The sequence below is a fragment of the Somniosus microcephalus genome, unplaced genomic scaffold (genome assembly GCF_052327205.1).
Source record: "Somniosus microcephalus isolate GS21.2 unplaced genomic scaffold, FLI_Smic_1.0 unresolved_chr7, whole genome shotgun sequence".
Lineage (NCBI taxonomy): Eukaryota > Metazoa > Chordata > Chondrichthyes > Squaliformes > Somniosidae > Somniosus > Somniosus microcephalus.
Genome location: NW_028225185.1, coordinates 12,994,082 through 13,017,075, shown reverse-complemented (window position 1 = coordinate 13,017,075; position 22,994 = coordinate 12,994,082). Strand labels below are relative to the sequence as shown.

Below are 22,994 nucleotides of genomic sequence, written 5' to 3'. Positions count from 1 at the left end.
TTTAGTGCTCGTTTTTGGATGTTTATTATCAGTGGGTATCTGCCTAGTTCGGCTCTGCATGCATTTGTTGGCGTTTTTCTTTGGGTGCGAAGGATGCTTCGGCAGAATTCTGCATGTAGGGCTTCTATTGTGTGTTTTTCCCATTTAGTGTAGCTTTGGTGATTTAGCGGGCCCCATACTTCACTACCGTACAGTGCAATGGGCAGGATTATGCTGTCAAATATTTTGAGCCAGATTTTGATTGGGATTTGGATGTTGTAGAATTTTCTTTTTATTGCATATAGGGCTCTTCGGGCTTTTTCTTTTAGTGCATTCACTGCTATGCTGAAGCTCCCTGATGCTGTAATAGTTAGACCAAGGTAGGTGTAGCTCATAGTGTGTCCTATAGTGGTATCACTGAGGGTAAACTGGTATTTGTTTTCCTGACATCTGGGCCTTTTTTGAAAAATCATGATGTTGGTTTTCTTTAGATTTACTGTTAGAGCCCAATTTTGGCAGTATTTGTCGAGTAGGTCTAGTTGTTGCTGTAATCCCTGTTCTGTGGGAGACAGCAGAACCAGGTCGTCCACATAGAACAGGGATTTCACTTCTCCATCCAGGAGACGGAGACCTGGTGACTCGCTTTGCTCCAGCATGTCTGCTAATTCATTTATGTATATGTTGAACAGGGTCGGGCTCAAATTGCAGCCCTGCCGGACGCCTCTTCTCTGGGTGAAGAAATCGGTGCGTTTGTCTCCAATTTTGACCCCGCATTTGTTTTTCAGATATATTGATTTAATAAGGTCATAGACTTTGCCCCCTATTCCACACTGAAGAAGTTTATAATAGAGCCCTTCGTGCCATATAGAGTCAAAGGCTTTCTTGAAGTCGATGAAACAGGCGAATATTTTCCCATTTTTTGTTTGGTGTATATGTTTTTCAATGAGGGTGTGAAGGGTATAGATATGGTCGGCGGTGCGGTGTTTTGGAAGAAAGCCTATTTGGTTTTTTCTGAGGATATTATGTTTGTTAAGAAAATCAAGTAATCTACTATTTAGAATACTGCAGAATAACTTCCCTAGACAACTGTTGACACAGATGCCGCGGTAGTTATTTGGGTCTGATTTGTTTCCACTTTTATATATGGGGGAGATTAGTCCTTGGCACCAGATATCGGGAAAACAGCCTGAACGTAATATGATGTTGAATAATTTGAGTACCGCACCCTGTGTGGTAAACCACTGTTTGTATTCCTGTTTGTCCTGTTTGTATTCCACTGTGTACATGCCTGGACATGCCTCGGCTGACTCCTCCCACAGGTCCTAGTATAAAGGTGACTGCTCCCCAGCCCTTAGTATCATGGACCGGTCGACCACGCGAGGCAGACCTCCATTCTGTTGTTAATAAAAGCCTTTAGTTACTCTTCTAACTCTCAGTCTTTTATGAGTAATTGATAGCGCATCAATTTTATTAACAACATTTTTATAATGGAGAAGATCCTCACACCAGCATGCCTGGACTTAGATCATCAGGAGGCGGACTCATCCACCAAGTTTACTCACTGGCTTAAGTGTTTCGAAAAATTCCTGACCGCCTCCGAAGCAATCAAATCGGACGAGGACAAACTGGATGTCCTGACCTCCAAAGTGAACCACCGAGTGTACTCGGTCATCCAAGACGCGACCTCGTACGCGGACGCTATCAAGCTCCTCAAGGACCAGTACACGCGCCCAGTGAACGAAGTGTACGCCAGGCACCTCCTGGGGAGTCGTAAACAACAACCTGGGGAATCGACCGTGGAATACCTTCAGGCACTGTCTGTGCTTGGCCGGGCCTGTGGTTGTAAGGATGTAAAGGCCGCCGTGTACACAGAGGAACTTATCCGGGACGCTTTTGTAGCGGGCCACAGATCCAATTACACCCGACAGCGACTGTTGGAGCAGAGTAACCTCAACCTCAACAAGGCCTCTGAACTCGCACTATCGTTGGATGCAGCCTACCAGGGCATGGATGCCTACTCCTCTGCACCGTGGACGCCGCGGGGAATGACAGCCTGGGACACGGTAGGACCGCCTCATAGCGCCGTGCCACCCCAGCCACACCCCAACAACGGCCCAACTACCGCAGCAGTGTCCCAAGGCCAGACAGCAGTGCCCCAAGGCCAGAAATGCTACTTCTGTGGCCAGGCAAAACACCCCAGAGCGCGCTGCCCGGCGAAAAACGCGATCTGCTCGGGCTGCGGGAAGAAGGGACACTACGCTAGCGTCTGCAGGGCCAAAGCCACCCCGAACCCCAGCAGCGCCGCGTGTGGGCCATGCGGGCCGCCATCTTGGACCTCCCCGGCCATGTGCGAATCACCGGTACAGCAGCCATTTTGGACGCCTCCAGCCACATGGGGATCATGGACGCCGCCATCTTGGACGACAGCCGGGACGCAGCAGGCCCCCGACACCGCCTCATCTGATACCCGCAGCGACACACCGACCCCTACGCTGGCATCCGTTACACTGGACCAAGCGAGACCGCACCAACTGGCCAGTTCCACAATGGACATTAAGGTAAATGGTCACGATACAATCTGCCTTTTTGACTCTGGGAGCACGGAGAGCTTCATCCACCCCGACACGGTGCGGCGTTGCTCTCTCCCAGTCCTGCCTGCGCAACAGCGGATTTCTATGGCCTCCGAGTCCCAGTCGGCGGACATCGGCGGCTACTGCGTGGTGACACTCGTAGTAGACGGGACCGTGTACGATCATTTTAAACTTCTGGTCCTGCCTGACCTCTGCGCTGCCGTCCTGCTGGGGTTAGATTTTCAGTGCCACCTTAAAAGTGTTACGATGGCGTACGGTGGACCCCTACCCCCACTCACAGTCCGCAGCCAGCAGCTTCCAAACTGCCCGCCGCGCACCAGGTGCAACCTCTCCACACTCAGAGTCACCCCCCCCCAACTGTTTGCTAACCTCACCCCCGACTGTAAGCCCATCGCCACAAAGAGCAGGCGATACAGTGCCGGGGACAGGGTTTTCATTAAAACCGAAGTGGAGCGGCTCCTGAAAGAAGGGATTATTGAGGGCAGCACCAGCCCCTGGCGAGCCCAGGTTGTGGTCGTTAAGACCGGCGAGAAGCAGCGCCTGGTCATCCACTACAGCCAGACAATAAATCGCTACACCCTGCTGGACGCCTACCCACTCCCCCGTATAGCTGATATGGTCAACCAGATCGCGCAGTACCGCGTCTTCTCGACCATTGACCTGAAATCAGCGTACCACCAGCTCCCCATCCGCCCTGAGGACCGCCAGTACACTGCCTTTGAGGCAAACGGCCGCCTCTATCACTTCCTTAGGGTTCCCTTTGGCGTCACCAACGGGGTCTCCGTCTTCCAAAGGGAGATGGACCGGATGGTAGATCAAAATGCGTTGCAGGCCACTTTCCCATATCTGGACAATGTGACCATCTGCGGCCGTGACTTGCAGGACCATGACGCAAACCTCGAAAAATTCCTCCGCACCGCCCAACTCCTAAACCTGACATATAACAAGGAGAAGTGCATATTCCGCACAAACCGCCTCGCCATCCTTGGCTGTGTTGTGGAACACGGAGTCATCGGCCCCGACCCCGACCGGATGCGTCCCCTTATGGAACTTCCACTGCCCCACTGCCTCAAGGCCCTGAAGAGGTGCCTAGGGTTTTTCTCCTATTACGCCCAGTGGGTCCCCTACTATGCGGACAAGGCCCGTCCGCTGATCAAGTCCACCTCTTTTCCCTTGACGGCAGAGGCCCGCTTAGCCTTCCACCGTATCAAGGAGGACATTGCCAAAGCCACCATGCACGCAGTGGACGAATCCATCCCCTTCCAGGTGGAAAGCGACGCGTCTGACTTTGCCCTGGCCGCTACCCTCAATCAGGCGGGGAGACCCGTGGCCTTCTTTTCACGAACCCTCCAAGGCCCGGAGACCAGACACTCCGCTGTTGAGAAGGAGGCCCAGGCGATTGTGGAGGCTGTGCGTCATTGGAGGCACTACCTGGCCGGAAAACGATTTACCCTGCTCACTGACCAGCGTTCAGTTGCTTTTGTGTTTAACAACAAGCAGAGGGGCAAAATCAAAAATGACAAGATCTTGAGGTGGAGAATCGAACTTTCCACCTACAACTACGAGATCTTGTACCGGCCCGGGAAGCTAAATGAACCCCCGGATGCGCTATCGCGTGGCACCTGCGCCAGCGCGCAGATCGATAGACTGCGGGCCCTCCACAATGACCTCTGCCACCCGGGGGTCACCAGGTTCTTCCACTTCATCAAGGCCCGCAACCTGCCTTACTCTATTGAGGAGGTCAGGACCATGACCAGGAACTGCCAAGTCTGCGCTGAGTGCAAACCGCACTTTTATAGACCAGACAGGGCCCACCTGATAAAAGCCACTCGCCCCTTCGAGCGCCTGAGCGTCGATTTTAAAGGGCCTCTCCCCTCCTCCGACCGCAATGTGTACTTCCTCAATATTATTGATGAGTACTCCCGTTTCCCGTTCGCCATCCCCTGCCCGGACATGACCAGTGCCACGGTCATTAAATGTCTGAACGACCTCTTCACCCTGTTCGGTTTCCCCAGCTATATCCATAGCGACCGGGGCTCATCGTTTATGAGCGACGAACTCCGTCAGTACCTGCTAACTAGGGGTATTGCCACAAGCAGGACCACCAGTTACAACCCCCGGGGGAACGGACAGGTGGAAAGAGAAAATGCGACAGTTTGGAAGGCCGTCCTGCTAGCCTTAAAGTCTAGGGGCCTTCCAACCTCCCGCTGGCAGGATGTGCTCCCCGATGCGCTCCACTCTATTCGGTCACTGCTCTGCACTGCCACTAACGCCACCCCTCATGAGAAAATGTTTGTCTTCCCAAGGAAGTCCACATCGGGGACATCGCTACCGCCATGGCTGACGTCCCCAGGGCCGGTCCTACTGAGAAGACACGTGAGGACCCATAAAACGGACCCCCTGGTCGAGAGGGTCGACCTCCTCCACGCCAACCCCCAGTATGCTTACATCGCATACCCGGACGGGCGGGAGGACACAGTCTCCATAAGAGACCTTGCACCCTCGGGGGCCGCAGTAACCCACTACCCACTACCACCCCCCCCCACGATCCGATATCCAGCCCCAGCAGACGGCAGGCCTGGGCCCCGCGACCCGCTCGACATCTACGAGGACGACACGCCTGTGCCACAGCCTACGCTGGACTTGACGCCGGAAACTTCACTACCCCTGCCGTCGCCACGCAGATCACAGCGGCAGACAAGACCTCCGGAGAGACTCCAATACACTAACTTTTAATACACTTCACCCCGCCGGACTCAATTTTAAACAAGGGGTGAATGTGGTAAACCACTGTTTGTATTCCTGTTTGTCCTGTTTGTATTCCACTGTGTACATGCCTGGACATGCCTCGGCTGACTCCTCCCACAGGTCCTAGTATAAAGGTGACTGCTCCCCAGCCCTTAGTATCATGGACCGGTCGACCACGCGAGGCAGACCTCCATTCTGTTGTTAATAAAAGCCTTTAGTTACTCTTCTAACTCTCAGTCTTTTATGAGTAATTGATAGCGCATCACCCTGCATCTCCATATTGCTGAACTTGAGCATTTCATTTTTGATGTTGTCTGGGCCACAGGCTTTCTTTAGCTGGAGAGATTTTGTTTTTGTGGCCAGTTCTTTCCATGTGATTGGGGAGTCTAGAGGGTTTTGGTTGTCTTTAATTGTTGCTTCTAATGTGTGGCGTTTTTCTGTGACCTGATGTTGACTTGGGTTTGTTTCGTTTATTGGGATGTCTTTGTAGAGGTTTTCAAAATGTGTTCTCCAGATGTCGCCATCTTTATTAATTTACCAGTTCAGCCACTAGAAGGAGCTAGAACTGCGCTCATGGAGCTACTTGTTGACAGTGGATCAACTTACAATGCATACGGTTAGTGTGAGTTCAAACTCTCCCAGCTCAATTACAGCACGGGTTAGATACAGAGTAAAGCTCCCTCTAAACTGTCCCATCAAACACTCCCAGGGCAGGTACAGCACGGGTTAGATACAGAGTAAAGCTCCCTCTACACTGTCCCATCAAACACTCCCAGCTCAATTACAGCACGGGTTAGATACAGAGTAAAGCTCCCTCTACACTGTCCCGTCAAACACTCCCGGGGCAGGTACAGCACGGGTTAGATACAGAGTAAAGCTCCCTCTACACTGCCCCATCAAACACTCCCAGGGCAGGTACAGCATGGGTTAGATACAGAGTAAAGCTCCCTCTACACTGTCCCATCAAACACTCCCAGCTCAATTACAGCACGGGTTAGATACAGAGTAAAGCTCCCTCTACACTGTCCCATCAAACACTCCCGGGGCAGGTACAGCACGGGTTAGATACAGAGTAAAGCTCCCTCTACACTGTCCCATCAAACACTCCCGGGGCAGCTACAGCACGGGTTAGATACAGAGTAAAGCTCCCTCTACACTGTCCCATCAAACACTCCCAGGGCAGGTGCAGTACGGGGTTAGATTAAGAGTAAAGCTCCCTCTACACTGCCCCATCAAATGCTCCCAGGGCAGGTGCAGCACGGGTTAGATACAGAGTAAAGCTCCCTCTACACTGCCCCATCAAACACTCCCAGGGCAGGTACAGCATGGGTTAGATACAGAGTAAAGCTCCCTCTACACTGTCCCATCAAATACTCCCAGGGTAGGTACAGCACAGGGTTAGATACAGAGTAAAGCTCCCTCTACACTCTCCCCATCAAACACTCCCAGGGCAGGTACAGCATGGGTTAGATACAGAGTAAAGCTCCCTCTACACTATCCCATCAAACACTCCCAGGGCAGGTACAGCACAGGGTTAGATACAGAGTAAAGCTCCCTCTACACTGTCCCATCAAACACTCCCAGGGCAGGTACAGCACGGGGTTAGATACAGAGTAAAGCTCCCTCTACACTGTCCCATCAAACACTCCCAGGGCAGGTACAGCACAGGTTAGATACAGAGTAAAGCTCCCTCTGCACTGTCCCATCAAACACTCCCAGGGCAGGTACAGCACGGGTTAGATACAGAGTAAAGCTCCCTCTGCACTGTCCCATCAAACACTCCCAGGGCAGGTACAGCATGGGTTAGATACAGAGTAAAGCTCCCTCTACACTGTCCCATCAAACACTCCCAGGGCAGGTACAGCACGGGTTAGATACAGAGTAAAGCTCCCGCTACACTGTCCCATCAAACACTCCCAGGGCAGGTACAGCACGGGTTAGATACAGAGTAAAGCTCCCTCTACACTGTCCCATCAAACACTCCCAGGGCAGGTACAGCACGGGTTAGATACAGAGTAAAGCTCCCTCTGCACTGTCCCATCAAACACTCCCAGGGCAGGTACAGCACGGGTTAGATACAGAGTAAAGCTCTCTCTACACTGTCCCATCAAACACTCCCAGGGCAGGTACAGCACGGGTTAGATACAGAGTAAAGCTCCCTCTACACTGCCCCATCAAACACTCCCAGGGCAGGTACAGCACGGGTTAGATACAGAGTAAAGCTCCCTCTACACTGTCCCATCAAACACTCCCAGGGCAGGTGCAGCACGGGTTAGATACAGAGTAAAGCTCCCTCTACACTGTCCCACCAAACACTCCCAGGGCAGGTACAGCACGGGGTTAGATACAGAGTAAAGCTCTCTCTACACTGTCCCATCAAACACTCCCAGGGCAGGTACAGCACGGGTTAGATACAGAGTAAAGCTCCCTCTACACTGTCCCATCAAACACTCCCAGGGCAGGTACAGCACGGGTTAGATACAGAGTAAAGCTCCCTCTACACTGTCCCATCAAACACTCCCAGGGCAGGTACAGCACGGGTTAGATACAGAGAAAAGCTCCCTCTACACTGTCCCATCAAACACTCCCAGGGCAGGTACAGCACGGGTTAGATACAGAGTAAAGCTCTCTCTACACTGTCCCATCAAACACTCCCAGGGCAGGTACAGCACGGGTTAGATACAGAGTAAAGCTCTCTCTACACTGTCCCATCAAACACTCCCAGGGCAGGTACAGCACGGGTTAGATACAGAGTAAAGCTCCCTCTACACTGTCCCATCAAACGCTCCCAGGGCAGGTGCAGCACTTCACCCTGTTGTAGACGGCCCCCTACAGCACCAGTGTGGCGTCCGCCAGTCAGTTGAGTGCCTGTGTAATTATTGACAAATTATGGACACTTGTGCAGGGGACCAATTCCAGGAACCAGATGGACAATCCCATCACGCACAAAATTCCCTGGAAGATAGGGTCAGCAGCCCAGATCTGCAGCTCCCACAACCGGTCCACTCGCCACCTAGGAGTCCTTGGTCGCCACCTTGACGCCTGTGGGCTCCGTCCGCCGCTTACCTTTGTCCTTCTCTTTCTCCACCTCGCTCGCTTCGTCCTTGTCGGCCTTGAAGACGCTGACCTTCTGCTTCCTGTCCACCACGGACCAGGACATCAGCTCGAAGACGTTGTTCTGGTGGGTGTAGATCTAGGGTGACAGAGACCACCAATTCGTCACATAGAAACATAGAAGATAGGAGCAGGAGCAGGCCATTCGGCCCCTCGAGCCTGCTCCGCCATTCAATGAGATCATGGCTGATCATCCAAATTCAGTACCCTGTCCCTGCCTTCTCCCCATATCCCTTGATCCCTTTAGCCTTAAGAAATATATCTAACTCCTTCTTGAATATATTTAATGAATTGGCCTCTACTGCCGTCTGTGGTAGAGAATTCCACAGGTTCACCACTCTCTGGGTGAAGAAATTTCTCCTCATCTCTGTCCTAAATGGCTTACCCCTTATCCTTAGACTGTGACCCCTGGTTCTGGACTCCCCCGCCATCGGGAACATCCTTCCTGCATCTAGTCTCTCTAGTCCTGTTAGAATTTTATAAGTTTCAATGAGATCCCCTCTCATTCTTCTAAACTCTAGTGAATATAAGACTAATCGACCCAATCTCGCCTCATATGTCATTCCTGCCATCCCAGGTATCAGTCTGGTGAATCTTCGCTGCACACGCTCCATGGCAAGAACATCCTTCCTCAGATAAGGCGACCAAAACTGCACACAATACTCAAGGTGTGGTCTCACCAAGGCCCTGTACAACTGCAGCAAGACATCCTTGCTCCTGTACTCGAATCCTCTCGCTATGAAGGCCAACATACCATTTGCCTTCTTAACCGCCTGCTGCACCTGCATGCTTACCTTCAGCGACTGGTGCACAAGGACACCCAGGTCTCGTTGCAGTTCCCCTTCTCCCAATCTATTGCCGTTCAGATAATAATCTGCCTTCCTGTTTTTGCCACCAATGTGGATAACCTCGCATTTATCCACATTATTCTGCATCTGCCATGCTTCTGCCCAATCACCCAACCTGTCCAAATCGTACTGGAGTTTCTCGGCATCCTCCTCACAGCACACACGCCCACCCAGCTTTGTGTCGTCTGCAAACTTGGAGATATTACATCTAGTTCCCTCGTCTAAATTATTAATATCGAGTAGAGTCAGGTGTGGCCGCGCACTGGTGATGTTACTGGTAGTCTAGAGGTCTGGACTAATGGTCCGGCAGAGCAGAAGTTCAAAAATCCCATCATGGGCTGTTCTGTAGCTGACTGTTGAGTAAGTTAGCGTGCAGGTACAGCAAGCAATTAGGAAGGCAAATGGTATGTTGGCCTTTATTGCAAGGGGGTTGGAGTATAAGAGTGAGGAAGTCTTGCTCCAATTGTACAGGGCCTTGGTGAGACCACACCTGGAGTACTGGGCACAGTTTTGGTCTCCTTATCTAAGGAAGGATGTACTTACCTTGGAGGCGGTGCAACGAAGGTTCACTAGATTGATTCCTGGGATGAGAGGGTGGTCCTATGATGAGAGATTGTGTAGAATGGGCCGATACTCTCTAGAGTTTAGAAGAATGAGAGGTGATCTCATTGAAACATAAGATTCTGAGGGGGATTGACAGGGTAGATGCTGAGAGGCTGTTTCCCCCTGGCTGGAGAGTCTAGAACCAGGGGTCACAGTCTCAGGATAAGGGCTCGGCCATTTTGGACTGAGATGAGGAGGAATTTCTTCACTCAGAGGGTGGTGAATCTTTGGAATTCTCTACCCCAGAGGGCTGTGGAGGCTCAGTCGTTGAGTATATTCAAGGCTGAGATCGAGAGATTTTTGGACTCCAGGGGAATCAAGGGATCAGGCGGGAAAGTGGAGTTGAGGTCGAAGATCAGCCACGATCTTATTGAATGGCGGAGCAGGCTCGAGGGGCCGAATGGCCGACTCCTGCTCCTAACTCTTAGGCTGTTATGGAACGGACAGAGGCCGCTCTGCCCCTCGAGCCTGCTCCGCCATTCAATCAGATCATGGCTGATCCGTATCTCAACTCCCTTTACCCGCCATTTCTCCATGAATTGCGTTCAGTTCTGGGCACCGCATTATTGAAAGGAATATATTGGCCTTGGAAGGAGAGCCACGCCAGTTCACCAGATCGTTAGCAGTGCTCCGAGGGTTAGATCGTGAGGAGAGATCACATAAGCTAGGCTTGTGTTCCCTGGAATATAGAAAGTTATGGGGTGATTTGACTGAGGTTTTTAGGATTTGGAAAGGAATTGATGGAGCAGATCAAGAGAGACTCTTTCTGCTGGCCGGGGGAGTCCAGAATAAGGGGGCAGAACCTTAAAATCCGAGCCAGGCCGTTCAGGATAGAGGTTAGGAAACACTTCTTCACACAAAGGGTGGTGGAAGTGAGGAACCCTCCCCCACAAAAAGCTGCAGATTGCACCTCAATTAATCACTTTAAATCTGAGATCAATAGATTTTGGCTGGACAAGGGTATTAAGGGATATAGAGCCAAGGCGTGGGGATGGAGTTAGGATACACTGTCCCATCAAACACTCCCAGGGCAGGTACAGCAGGGGTTAGATACATAGTAAAGCTCCCTCTACACTGTCCCATCAAACACTCCCAGGGCAGGTACAGCACGGGTTAGATACAGAGTAAAGCTCCCTCTACACTGTCCCATCAAACTCTCCCAGGGCAGGTACAGCACGAGTTAGATACAGAGTAAAGCTCCCTCTACACTGTCCCATCAAACTCTCCCAGGGCAGGTACAGCATGAATTAGATACAGAGTAAGGCTGCCTCTACACTGTCCCAACAAACACTCCCAGGGCAGGTACAGCACGGGTTAGATACAGAGTAAAGCTCCCTCTACACTGTCCCATCAAACACTCCCAGGGCAGGTACAGCACGGGTTAGATACAGAGTAAAGCTCCCTCTACACTGTCCCATCAAACACTCCCAGGGCAGGTACAGCATGGGATAGATACAGAGTAAAGCTCCCTCTACACTGTCACATCAAACACTCCCAGGGCAGGTACAGCACGGGTTAGATACAGAGCAAAGCTCCCTCTACACTGTCCCCATCAAACACTCCCAGGGCAGGTACAGCACGGGCTAGATACAGAGTAAAGCTCCCTCTACACTGTCCCATCAAACACTCCCAGGGCAGGTACAGCACGGGTTAGATACAGAGTAAAGCTCCCTCTACACTGTCCCATCAAACACTCCCAGGGCAGGTACAGCACGGGTTAGATAGAGAGTAAAGCGCCCTCTACACTGTTCCATCAAACACTCCCAGGGCAGGTACAGCACGGGTTAGATACAGAGTAAAGCTCCGTCTACACTGTCCCATCAAACACTCCCAGGACAGGTACAGCATGGCTTAGATACAGAGTAAAGCTCCCTCTACACTGTCCCATCAAACACTCCCAGGGCAGGTACAGCACAGGTTAGATACAGAGTAAAGCTCCCTCTACACTGTCCCATCAAACACTCCAAGGGCAGGTACAGCACGGGTTAGATAGAGAGTAAACCTCCCTCTACACTGTCCCATCAAACACTCCCAGGGCAGGTACAGCACGGGGTAGATACAGAGTAAAGCTCCTTCTACACTCTCCCATCAAGCACTCCCAGGGCAGGTAAAACACGGGTTCAATACAAAGTAAAGCTCCCTCTACAATGTCCCATCAAACATTCCCAGGGCAGGTACAGCACGGGTTAGATACAGAGTAAAGCTCCCTCTACACTGTCCCATCAAACACTCCCAGGGCAGGTACAGCACAGGTTAGATACAGAATAAAGCTCCCTCTGCACTGTCCCATCAAACACTCCCAGGGCAGGTACAGCACAGGTTAGATACAGAGTAAAGCTCCCTCTACACTGTCCCATCAAACACTCCCAGGGCAGGTACAGCACGGGTTAGATACAGAGTAAAGCTCCCTCTACACTGTCCCATCAAACACTCCCAGGGCAGGTACAGCACAGGTTAGATACAGGGTAAAGCTCCCTCTACACTGTCCCATCAAACACTCCCAGGGCAGGTACAGCACAGGTTAGATACAGAGAAAAGCTCCCTCTACACGTTCCATCAAACACTCCCAGGGCAGGTACAGCACAGGTTAGATACAGAGTAAAGCTCCCTCTACACTGTCACATCACACACTCCCAGGGCAGGTACAGCACGGGTTAGATACAGAGTAAAGCTCCCTCTACACTGCCCCATCAAACACGCCCAGGGCAGGTACAGCACAGGTTAGATACAGAGTAAAGCTCCCCCTACACTGTCCCATCAAACACTCCCAGGGCAGGTACAGCAGAGGTTAGATACAGAGTAAAGCTCCCTCTACACTGTCCCATCGAACATTCCCAGGGCAGGTACAGCACGGGGTTAGATACAGAGTAAAGCTCCCTCTACACTGTCCCATCAAACACTCCCAGGGCAGGTACAGCACAGGTTAGATACAGAGTAAAGCTCCCTCTACACTGTCCCATCAAACACTCCCAGGGCAGGTACAGCACGGGTGAGATACAGAGCAAAGCTCCCTCTACACTGCCCCATCAAACACTCTCGGGCAGATACAGCACAGGTTAGATACAGAGTAAAGCTCTCTCTACACTGTCCCATCAAACACTCCCAGGGCAGGTACAGCACGGGTGAGATACAGAGCAAAGCTCCCTCTACACTGTCCCCATCAAACACTCCCAGGGCAGGTACAGCACAGGTTAGATACAGAGTAAAGCTCCCTCTACACTGCCCCATCAAACACTCTCGGGCAGGTACAGCACAGGTTAGATACAGACTAAAGCTCCCTCTACACTGTCCCATCAAACACTCCCAGGGCAGGAACAGCACGGGTTAGATACAGAGAAAAGCTCCCTCGACACTGTCCCATCAAACACTCCCAGGGCAGGTACAGCACGGGTTAGATACAGAGCAAAGCCCCCTCTACACTGTCCCATCAAACACTGTCGGGCAGGTACAGCACAGGTTAGATACAAAGTAAAGCTCCCTCTACACTGTCCCATCAAACACTCCCAGGGCAGGTACAGCACGGGTGAGATACAGAGCAAAGCTCCCTCTACACTGCCCCATCAAACACTCTCGGGCAGGTACAGCACAGGTTAGATACAGAGTAAAGCTCCCTCTACACTGTCCCATCAAACACTCCCAGGGCAGGAACAGCACGGGTTAGATACAGAGAAAAGCTCCCTCGACACTGTCCCATCAAACACTCCCAGGGCAGGTACAGCACGGGTTAGATACAGAGCAAAGCCCCCTCTACACTGTCCCATCAAACACGCCCAGGGCAGGTACAGCACAGGTTAGATACAGAGTAAAGCTCCCTTTACACTGTCCCATCAAACACTCCCAGGGCAGGTACAGCCTGGGTTAGATACAGAGTAAAGCTCCCTCTACACTGTCCTATCAAACTCTCCCAGGGCAGGTACAGCACGGGTTAGATACAGAGTGAAGCTCCCTCTACACTGTCCCATCAAACATTTCCAGGGCAGGTGCAGCACGGGTTAGATACAGAGTAAAGCTCCCTCTACACTGTCCCATCAAACACTCCCAGGGCAGGTACAGCACTGGGTTAGATACAGAGTAAAGCTCCCTCTACACTGTCCCATCAAACACTCCCAGGGCAGGTACAGCACGGGTTAGATACAGAGTAAAGCTCCCTCTACACTGTCCCATCAGACACTCCCAAGGCAGGTACATCACAGGTTAGATACAGAGTAAAGCTCCCTCTACACTGCCCCATCAAATACTCCCAGGGCAGGTACATCACGGGTTAGATACAGAGTAAAGCTCCCTCTACACGGTCCCATCAAACATTCCCAGGGCAGGTGCATCACGGGTTAGATACAGAGTAAAGCTCCCTCTACACTGTCCCATCAAACACTCCCAGGGCAGGTACAGCACGGGTTAGATACAGAGTAAAGCTCCCTCTACACTGTCCCATCAAACACTCCCAGGGCAGGTACAGCACGGGTTAGATACAGAGTAAAGCTCCCTCTACAGTCTCCTAACACTCCCAGGGCAGGTACAGCACGGGGTTAGATACAGAGTAAAGCTCCCTCTACACTGTCCCATCAAACACTCCCAGGGCAGGTGCAGCACGGGTTAGATACAGAGTAAAGCTCCCTCTACACTGTCCCATCAAACACTCCCAGGGCAGGTACAGCACGGGTTAGATACAGAGTAAAGCTCCCTCTACACTGTCCCATCAAACACTCCCAGGGCAGGTACAGCACAGGTTAGATACAGAGTAAAGCTCCCTCTACACTGTCCCATCAAACACTCCCAGGGCAGGTACAGCATGGGGTAGATACAGAGTAAAGCTCCCTCTACACTGTCCCATCAAACACTCCCAGGGCAGGTACAGCATGGGGTAGATACAGAGTAAAGCTCCCTCTACAGTCTCCTAACACTCTATCTTAACCTCCAAGTTCAGAAGAGCACCTCCTGCTGCACTGGCGTAATATTTCTATTCCACACACCAGATATCCAGGCGGACATTGTTGGTGAATCTGGCACTGGCGACTGATGGTGTGGGAACTCGTCTCACGGACAATGGGTTGAAACTGTCCTCGACTCATTGCATGTTGGGCCTTTATAGCCCAGCAGAGAGACAGAGAGAGAGACGGGTCTTCCAGCCCAGCCGACTGGGTTGGATTCACACCCAGCTCCCGGGAGATGTGACTACACCATTCGTCAACTCAGTGCCAAGTTGAGTCAATGGGGGCTGAGAGCAACGTTAGACCTTCATTCCAAAGCTCGGGGCCTCCTCTCACTTGCGTACATTGTCCCAGTTGAACTCCAGCATCGGGCGGACGAGGGTGAACTCTTCGTTGACCTTCTTGCCCTGCAGGTCGGAGAAGACCTCCTTCAGCCCGTCCCCGACCCGGGACATGGTCATGTCCCTCCGAAAGATCAGACTGAAGGGGAACATATCGAAGAAGATCCCTTTCTTCATCGGGAGCTGCTCGTAACCCGGCGTGGCCTTCAGCTGAGGCAGGCAGTGCTTGAAGGCGGTGTTGTCAAAGTTCATCTTGTAGACCACGTAGGTCATCTTGTCGGTCTCCTCCTTGGACAGGATCTCCACCTCAATCTTGGTGTTGTAAAACTGGCGGCCCACTTGCGATAGCTGCCCTGTAATCGTGGATTAAGGTGAAGGAGGAGACTTGTTAGGCGAGGGTATTAAGTCGTTAAAGAACCAAGGTGGGTAGCCATGATCTAACTGAATGGCGGAACAGGCTCAAACATAGAAACATAGAAGATAGGAGCAGGAGTCGGCCATTCGGCCCCTCGAGCCTGCTCCGCCATTCAATGCGATCATGGCTGATCATCCAAATTCAGTACCCGGTCCCTGCTTTCTCCCCATACCCCTTGATCCCTTTAGCCTTAAGAAATATATCCAACTCCTTCTTGAATATATTTAATGAATTGGCCTCTACTGCCTTCTGTGGTAGAGAATTCCATAGGTTCACCACTCTCTGGGTGAAGAAATTCCTCCTCACTTCTGTCCTAAATGGCCTACCCCTTATCCTTAGACTGTGACCCCTGGTTCTGGACTCCCCCGCCATCGGGAACATCCTTCCTGCATCTAGTCTGTCCAGTCCTGTCAGAATTTTATAAGTTTCAATGAGATCACCTCTCATTCTTCTAAACTCCAGCGAGTACAAGCCCAATCGACCCAACCTCTCCTCATACGTCATTCCTACCATCCCAGGTATCAGCCTGGTGAATCTTCGCTGAACTCCTTCCATGACAAGAACATCTTTCCTCAGATAAGGCGACCAAAACTGCACACAATACTCAAGATGTGGTCTCACCAAGGCCCTGTACAACTGCAGCAAGACATCTTTGTTCCTGTACTCAATACAATACAATACAATACAAATCGCTTTATTGGCATGATAAGGTACATCTTATGTTGCCAAAGCATCAAAATACATTTATGGTTGAACACATAAACGCGGTTCCATTCATACAGTGTATAAACAGGTATATCCCTGAGTTTATAAATATATTTTCGCCTTGTTTATATATACTCTTGTCTTAGTTTACTGGTTGTCCCTCTGTTCATGGCAAGCTGTAACATAGTGTGCCGCCAGTGTTACACAGCTTCTCTCCTCCCCCAGTAGGAATGGGAGTTTTTGGTTGTCAGTCAGATTTCTGAATTCAGGGCATATTTGTGAGAATTTTTGATAGAAATTCTCTCTGATGCCCTGATATTTTCCACAGGCTGTGAGGAAGTGCATCTCTGTCTCCACCACTCCCTGACTGCAGTGAGAGCCTCTCGCTACGAAGGCCAACATAGCATTTGCCTTCTTAACCGCCTGCTGCACCTGCATGCTTACCTTCAGCGACTGGTGCACAAGGACACCCAGGTCTTGTTGTACTTCCCCTTTTCCCAATCTATTGCCATTTAGATAATAATCTGCCTTCCTGTTTTTGCCACCAAAGTGGATAACCTCACATTTATCCACGTTATATTGCATCTGCCATGTTTCTGCCCAATCACCCAACATGTCCAAATCATCCTGGAGTTTCTCGACATCCTCCTCACAGCACACATGCCCACCCAGCTTTGTGTCGTCTGCAAATTTGGAGATATTACATCTAGTTCCCTTGTCTAGATCATTAATATATATTGTGAATAGCTGGGGTCCAAGGACCGATCCCTGCGGTACCCCACTAGTCACTGCCTGCCACTCGGAAAAAGACCCATTTATTCCAACTCTTTGCTTTCTGTCTGCCAACCAGTTCTCTATCCAATCAATACCTTGCCCCCAATCCCATGTGCCTTAACTTTACACGCTAATCTCTTATGCGGGGCTTTATCGAAGGCCTTCTGAAAGTCCAGATACACCACATCCACTGGTTCTCCCTTGTCTATTTTACCAGTTACATCCTTAAAAAATTCCAGTAGATTAGTCAAGCACGATTTACCTTTTGTGAATCCATGTTGACTTTGTCTGATCCTGTCACTGTTTTCCAAGTGCTCTGCTATTACATCTTTTATAATGGACTCTAGCATTTTCCCCACTACCGATGTCAGGCTTACCGGTCTGTAATTCCCCGTTTTCTCTCTACTACCTTTTTTGAATAGTGGGGTAACATTAGCTACCCTCCAATCCATGGGAACTGTTCCAGAGTCTATCGAAGGTGCTCTATATAGAAGATAGGAGAAGGAGTAGGCCAATTCCACAGGTTCACCATTCTCTGGGTGAAGAAATTCCTCCTCATCTCTGTCCTAAATGGCTTACCCCTTATCCTTAGACTGTGACCCCTGGTTCTGGACTGCCCGGCCATCGGGAACATCCTTCCTGCATCTAGTCTGTCCAGTCCTGTCAGAATTTTATAAGTTTCAATGAGATCCCCTCTCATTCTTCTAAACTCTACAGAATATAAGCCCAATCGACCCAATCTCTCCTCATACGTCATTCCTGCCATCCCAGGTATCAGCCTGGTGAATCTTCGCTGCACTCCCTCCATGGCAAGAACATCCTTCCTCAGATAAGGCGACCAAAACTGCACACAATACTCAAGGTGTGGTCTCACCAAGGCCCTGTACAACTGCAGCAAGACATCCTTGTTCCTGTACTCAAATCCTCGCGCCTTTCACCACCTCAGGACGTCCCAAAGCGCTTTTTAGCCAATGAAGTACTTTTTTGAAGTGTGGTCACTGTTGTAATGTAGGAAACGCGGCAGCCAATTTGCGCACAGCAAGCTCCCACAAACAGCAATGTGATAATGACCCGATCATCTGTTTTAGTGATGTTGGTTGAGGGATAAATATTGGCCCCAGGACACCGGGGAGAACTCCCCCTGCTCTACTTCCAATAGTGGCCGCGGGATCTTTTACATCCACCCGAGAGGGCAGACGGGGCCTCGGTTTAACGTCTCATCCGAAAGACGGCACCTCGGACAGTGCGGCACTCCCTCAGTACTGCCCCTCCGACAGTGCGGCGCTCCCTCAGTACCGCCCCTCCGACAGTGCGGCGCTCCCTCAGCACTGCCCCTCTGACAGTGCGGCGCTCCCTCATTACTGTCCCTCCGACAGTGCGGCGCTCACTCAGTACCGCCCCTCCGACAGTGCGGCGCTCCCTTAGTACCGCCCCTCCGACAGTGCGGCGCTCCCTCAGTACAGTCCCTCCGACAGTGCAGCGTTCCCTCAGTACAGCCCCTCCGACAGTTCGGCGCTCCCTCAGTACTGCCCCTCTGACAGTGCGGAGCTCCCTCAGTACCACCCCTCCGACAGTGCGGCGCTCCCTCAGTGCTGCCCCTCCGACAGTGCAGCGCTCCCTCAGTACCGCCCCTCCGACAGTGCTGCACTCCCTCAGTACCGCCCCTCTGACAGTGCGGAGCTCCCTCAGTACCGCCCCTCCGACAGTGCGGTGCTCCCTCAGTACTGCCCCTCTGACAGTGCGGAGCTCCCTCAGTACTGCCCCTCCGACGGTGCGGCGCTCCCTCAGTACCGCCCCTCCGACAGTGCGGCGCTCCCTCAGTACTGCCCCTCCGACAGTGCGGCGCTCCCTCAGTACTGCCCCTCCGACAGTGCGGCGCTCCCTCAGTACTGCCCCTCCGACAGTGCGGCGCTCCCTCAGTACCGCCCCTCCGACAGTGCGGCGCTCCCTCAGTACCGCCCCTCTGACAGTGCGGCGCTCCCTCAGCACCGCCCCTCCGACAGTGCGGCGCTCCCTCAGTACCGCCCCTCCGACAGTGCGGCGCTCCCTCAGTACTGCCCCTCCGACAGTGCGGCGCTCCCTCAGTACCGCCCCTCCGACAGTGCGGTGCTCCCTCAGTACTGCCCCTCCGACAGTGCGGCGCTCCCTCAGTACTGCCCCTCCGACAGTGCAGCGCTCCCTCAGTACTGCCCCTCCGACAGCGCGGTGCTCCCTCAGTACTGCCCCTCCGACAGTGCGGCGCTCCCTCAGTACTGCCCCTCCGACAGTGCGGCGCTCCCTCAGTACCGCCCCTCCGACAGTGCGGCGCTCCCTCAGCACCGCCCCTCCGACAGTGCGGCGCTCCCTCAGCACTGCACTCGGAGTGTCGGCCTGGATTATGTGCTCAAGTCTCTGGAGCGGGGACTCGGACCCACGTTCTCAGTCCGAGGCGAGCGAGCGAGAGAGAGAGTGCCGCCCACTGAGCCGTGGCTGCTGCTTGACTGCCAGAGTGGATATCTTGAAAGGGTGATGTGGCAGAGATTGAAAAGGCCAATGGGTTTGTTAGAATAGAGGAGAAAGAGAGAGGAAGGGAGCGAGAGAAAGAAATAGAGCGAGAGAGAGAAAGAAAGAAAGGAGAGAAAGAGAGAGAGAAAGAAAGATAGTTAATCGCATTTCTCCAGCGTCTTTCACCACCTCAGGACGTCCCAAAGCGCCTCACAGCCAATGAAGTACTTTTGAAGTGTGGTCACTGTTGTCATGTCAACTCAGAGCGTGTCCGCACCATGTGCCATCCTTTCCACCCACCCCACCCCACCCTTGAGCACCTCGCTTCTCCGGACCAGGGCCTCCTCCGGTCCACCTCACCTTTGACAAACTGGGCGAAGCCCTTGCGTGTGCTGCGGTAGTGGAGCGTCAGGCTGCTCTCGCACTCCTCCTCCACGCAGAAGCTCGGCGGCTGGACCTTGGGGAAGGAGAAACGGAAGTACTCGTGGAGGTTGTCCAGCTCGTTGATGAAGTCGCGCACGTTACGGCCCAGGACCTGGGAGGGGAGGAAGAGGAACAGGCGGGGGGAGGCGGGGAAGAAAGATAGTGAGGGAAGAGGAAAGGGAAAAGGATAAACACAATTCGGAAAATAATTACACAGTATTTACAGTCGGCCCATCTGCTCCGTGCTCCTCGCGAGCCTCCTCCCACCGTTTTCTCACCCTATCAGCATAATCCTCTATTCCTTCCTCCCTCATATGTTTATCTAGCCGCCCCTTCAATGCATCGACGCTCTTCGCCTCGACCACTTCCTGTGGCAGCGAGTTCCACATTCTCACCACTCTCTGGGTAAAGAAGTTTCTCCTGAATTCCCCATTGGATTTATTAGTGACTCTCTTCTATTGACGGCCCCAATTCTGGTCTCGCCCCACAAGTGGAAACATCTTCTCTACGTCGACCCTATCGAACCCTTTCATAATCTTAAAGACCTCGATCAGGTCACCCCTCAACCTTCTCTCTTCTAGAGAAAAGAGCCCCAGCCTGTTCAATCTTTCCTGATGGGTATAACCTCTCAGTTCTGGTATCATTCTTGTGAATCTTTTTTGCACCTTCTCTGTATCAATTTCTTTGTGGGTTCAATGACGAGACATTTATGAAAGAGAATGTCTTTTAATCTAAAGTATGTTCAAATCTTTTTAACAGCATTTACAGGAGACACCATGCTAGTGATCCATCTAGAATGAAACTGAAACTAAACTCAACTGCTTGTCTCTCACATGACCTCTGCTGGTCAGGCATAAGTAATCAATACATGCAAACATGCTGGTAAGGCATCATAATCAAACAGGCAAATACCATCACTATTTGCTGATATCATTACATTCTCCAGTGCCTCTACATCCTTTCTGTAATATGGAAACCAGAACTGTGTACAGTGCTCCAAATGTGGTCTAACCCCGGTATGTGGAGATCAGAACTGTGCACAGTGCTTCAAGAGTGATCAACCCAAGGTACATGGAGACCAGAACTGTGCACAGTGCTCCAAGTGTGGTCTAACCCCGGTATGTGGAGATCAGAACTGTGCACAGTGCTCCAAGTGTGGTCAACCCAAGGTACATGGAGACCAGAACTGTGCACAGTGCTCCAAGTGTCGTCTGCCCAAGGTATATAGAGAGTAGAACTGTGCACAGTGCTCCAAGTGTCGTCTGCCCAAGGTATATAGAGAGTAGAACTGTGCACAGTGCTCCAAGTGTGGTCTAACCAAGGTATGTGGAGACCAGAACTGTGCACGGTGCTCCTAGAGTGGTCAACCCAAGGTACATGGAGACCAGAACTGTGCACAGTGCTCCAAGTGTGGTCTGCCCAAGGTATGTGGAGATCAGAACTGTGCACAGTGCTCCAAGAGTGGTCAACCCAAGGTACATGGAGACCAGAACTGTGCACAGTGCTCCAAGTGTGGTCTAACCCCGGTATGTGGAGATCCGAACTGTGCACAGTGCTCCAAGTGTGGTCAACCCAAGGTACATGGAGACCAGAACTGTGCACAGTGCTCCAAGTGTCGTCTGCCCAAGGTATATAGAGAGTAGAACTGTGCACAGTGCTCCAAGTGTGGTCTAACCAAGGTATGTGGAGACCAGAACTGTGCACAGTGCTTCAAGTGTGGTCAACCCAAGGTATATGGAGACCAGAACTGTGCACAGTGCTCCAAGAGTGGTCTAACCAAGGTATATGGAGACCAGAACTGTGCACAGTGCTCCAAGTGTGGTCTGCCAAGGTATATGGATACCAGAACTGTGCACAGTGCTCCAAGTGTGGTTTACCCAAGGTACATGGAGACCAGAACTGTGCACAGTGCTCCAAGTGTGGTCTAACCAAGGTATGTGGAGATCAGAACTGTGCACAGTGCTCCAAGAGTGGACAACCCAAGGTACATGGAGACCAGAACTGTGCACAGTGCTCCAAGTGTGGTCAACCCAAGGTATATGGAGACCAGAACTGTGCACAGTGCTCCAAGAGTGGTCTAACCAAGGTATATGGAGACCAGAACTGTGCACACTGCTCCAAGTGTGGTCTGCCCAAGGTATATGGAGACCAGAACTGTGCGCAGTGCTCCAAGTGTGGTCTAACCAAGGTATATGGAGACCAGAACTGTGCACAGTGCTCCAATTGTGGTCTAACCAAGGTATATGGAGACCAGAACTGTGCACAGTGCTCCAATTGTGGTCTACGCAAGGTATATGGAGACCAGAACTGTGCGCAGTGCTCCAAGTGTGGTCTGCCCAAGGTATATGGGGACCAGAACTGTGCGCAGTGCTCCAAGTGTGGTTTACCCAAGGTACATGGAGACCAGAACTGTGCACAGTGCTCCAAGTGTGGTCTAACCAAGGTATGTGGAGATCAGAACCGTGCACAGTGCTCCAAGAGTGGTCAACCCAAGGTACATGGAGACCAGAACTGTGCACAGTGCTCTAAGTGTGGTCTGCCCAAGGTATATGGAGACCAGAACTGTGCACACTGCTCCAAGTGTGGTCTGCCCAAGGTATATGGAGACCAGAACTGTGCGCAGTGCTCCAAGTGTGGTTTAACCAAGGTATATGGAGACCAGAACTGTGCACAGTGCTCCAATTGTGGTCTAACCAAGGTATATGGAGACCAGAACTGTGCACAGTGCTCCAAGTGTGGTCTGCCCAAGGTATATGGAGACCAGAACTGTGCACAGTGCTCCAATTGTGGTCTACGCAAGGTATATGGAGACCAGAACTGTGCGCAGTGCTCCAAGTGTGGTCTGCCCAAGGTATATGGGGACCAGAACTGTGCGCAGTGCTCCAATTGTGGTCTACGCAAGGTATATGGAGACCAGGACTGTGCGCAGTGCTCCAAGTGTGGTCTACCCAAGGTATATGGAGACCAGAACTGTGCACCGTGATCAATGACAATCAGGAGAGGAACCATAGTGGTCCCATCACCTCAAAATTCTCACACTC

The 22,994-nt window shown here is 51.8% G+C and overlaps 1 protein-coding gene across 1 annotated transcript in view; it reads right to left on the bottom strand.

Moving 5' to 3' along the window:
* Positions 1 to 22,994, bottom strand: part of LOC147086547 (soluble guanylate cyclase 88E-like) — a 168,615-nt gene that overhangs the window by 126,279 nt on the left and 19,342 nt on the right. The window contains exons 3-5 of the mRNA XM_085978269.1: positions 19,891 to 20,065; positions 15,156 to 15,505; positions 8,385 to 8,511 (exon numbers count right to left, since the gene is read on the bottom strand). Of these exons, the coding sequence (XP_085834395.1) occupies positions 8,385 to 8,511; positions 15,156 to 15,505; positions 19,891 to 20,065 (652 nt within the window). The remainder of the gene's footprint in view (positions 1 to 8,384; positions 8,512 to 15,155; positions 15,506 to 19,890; positions 20,066 to 22,994) is intronic.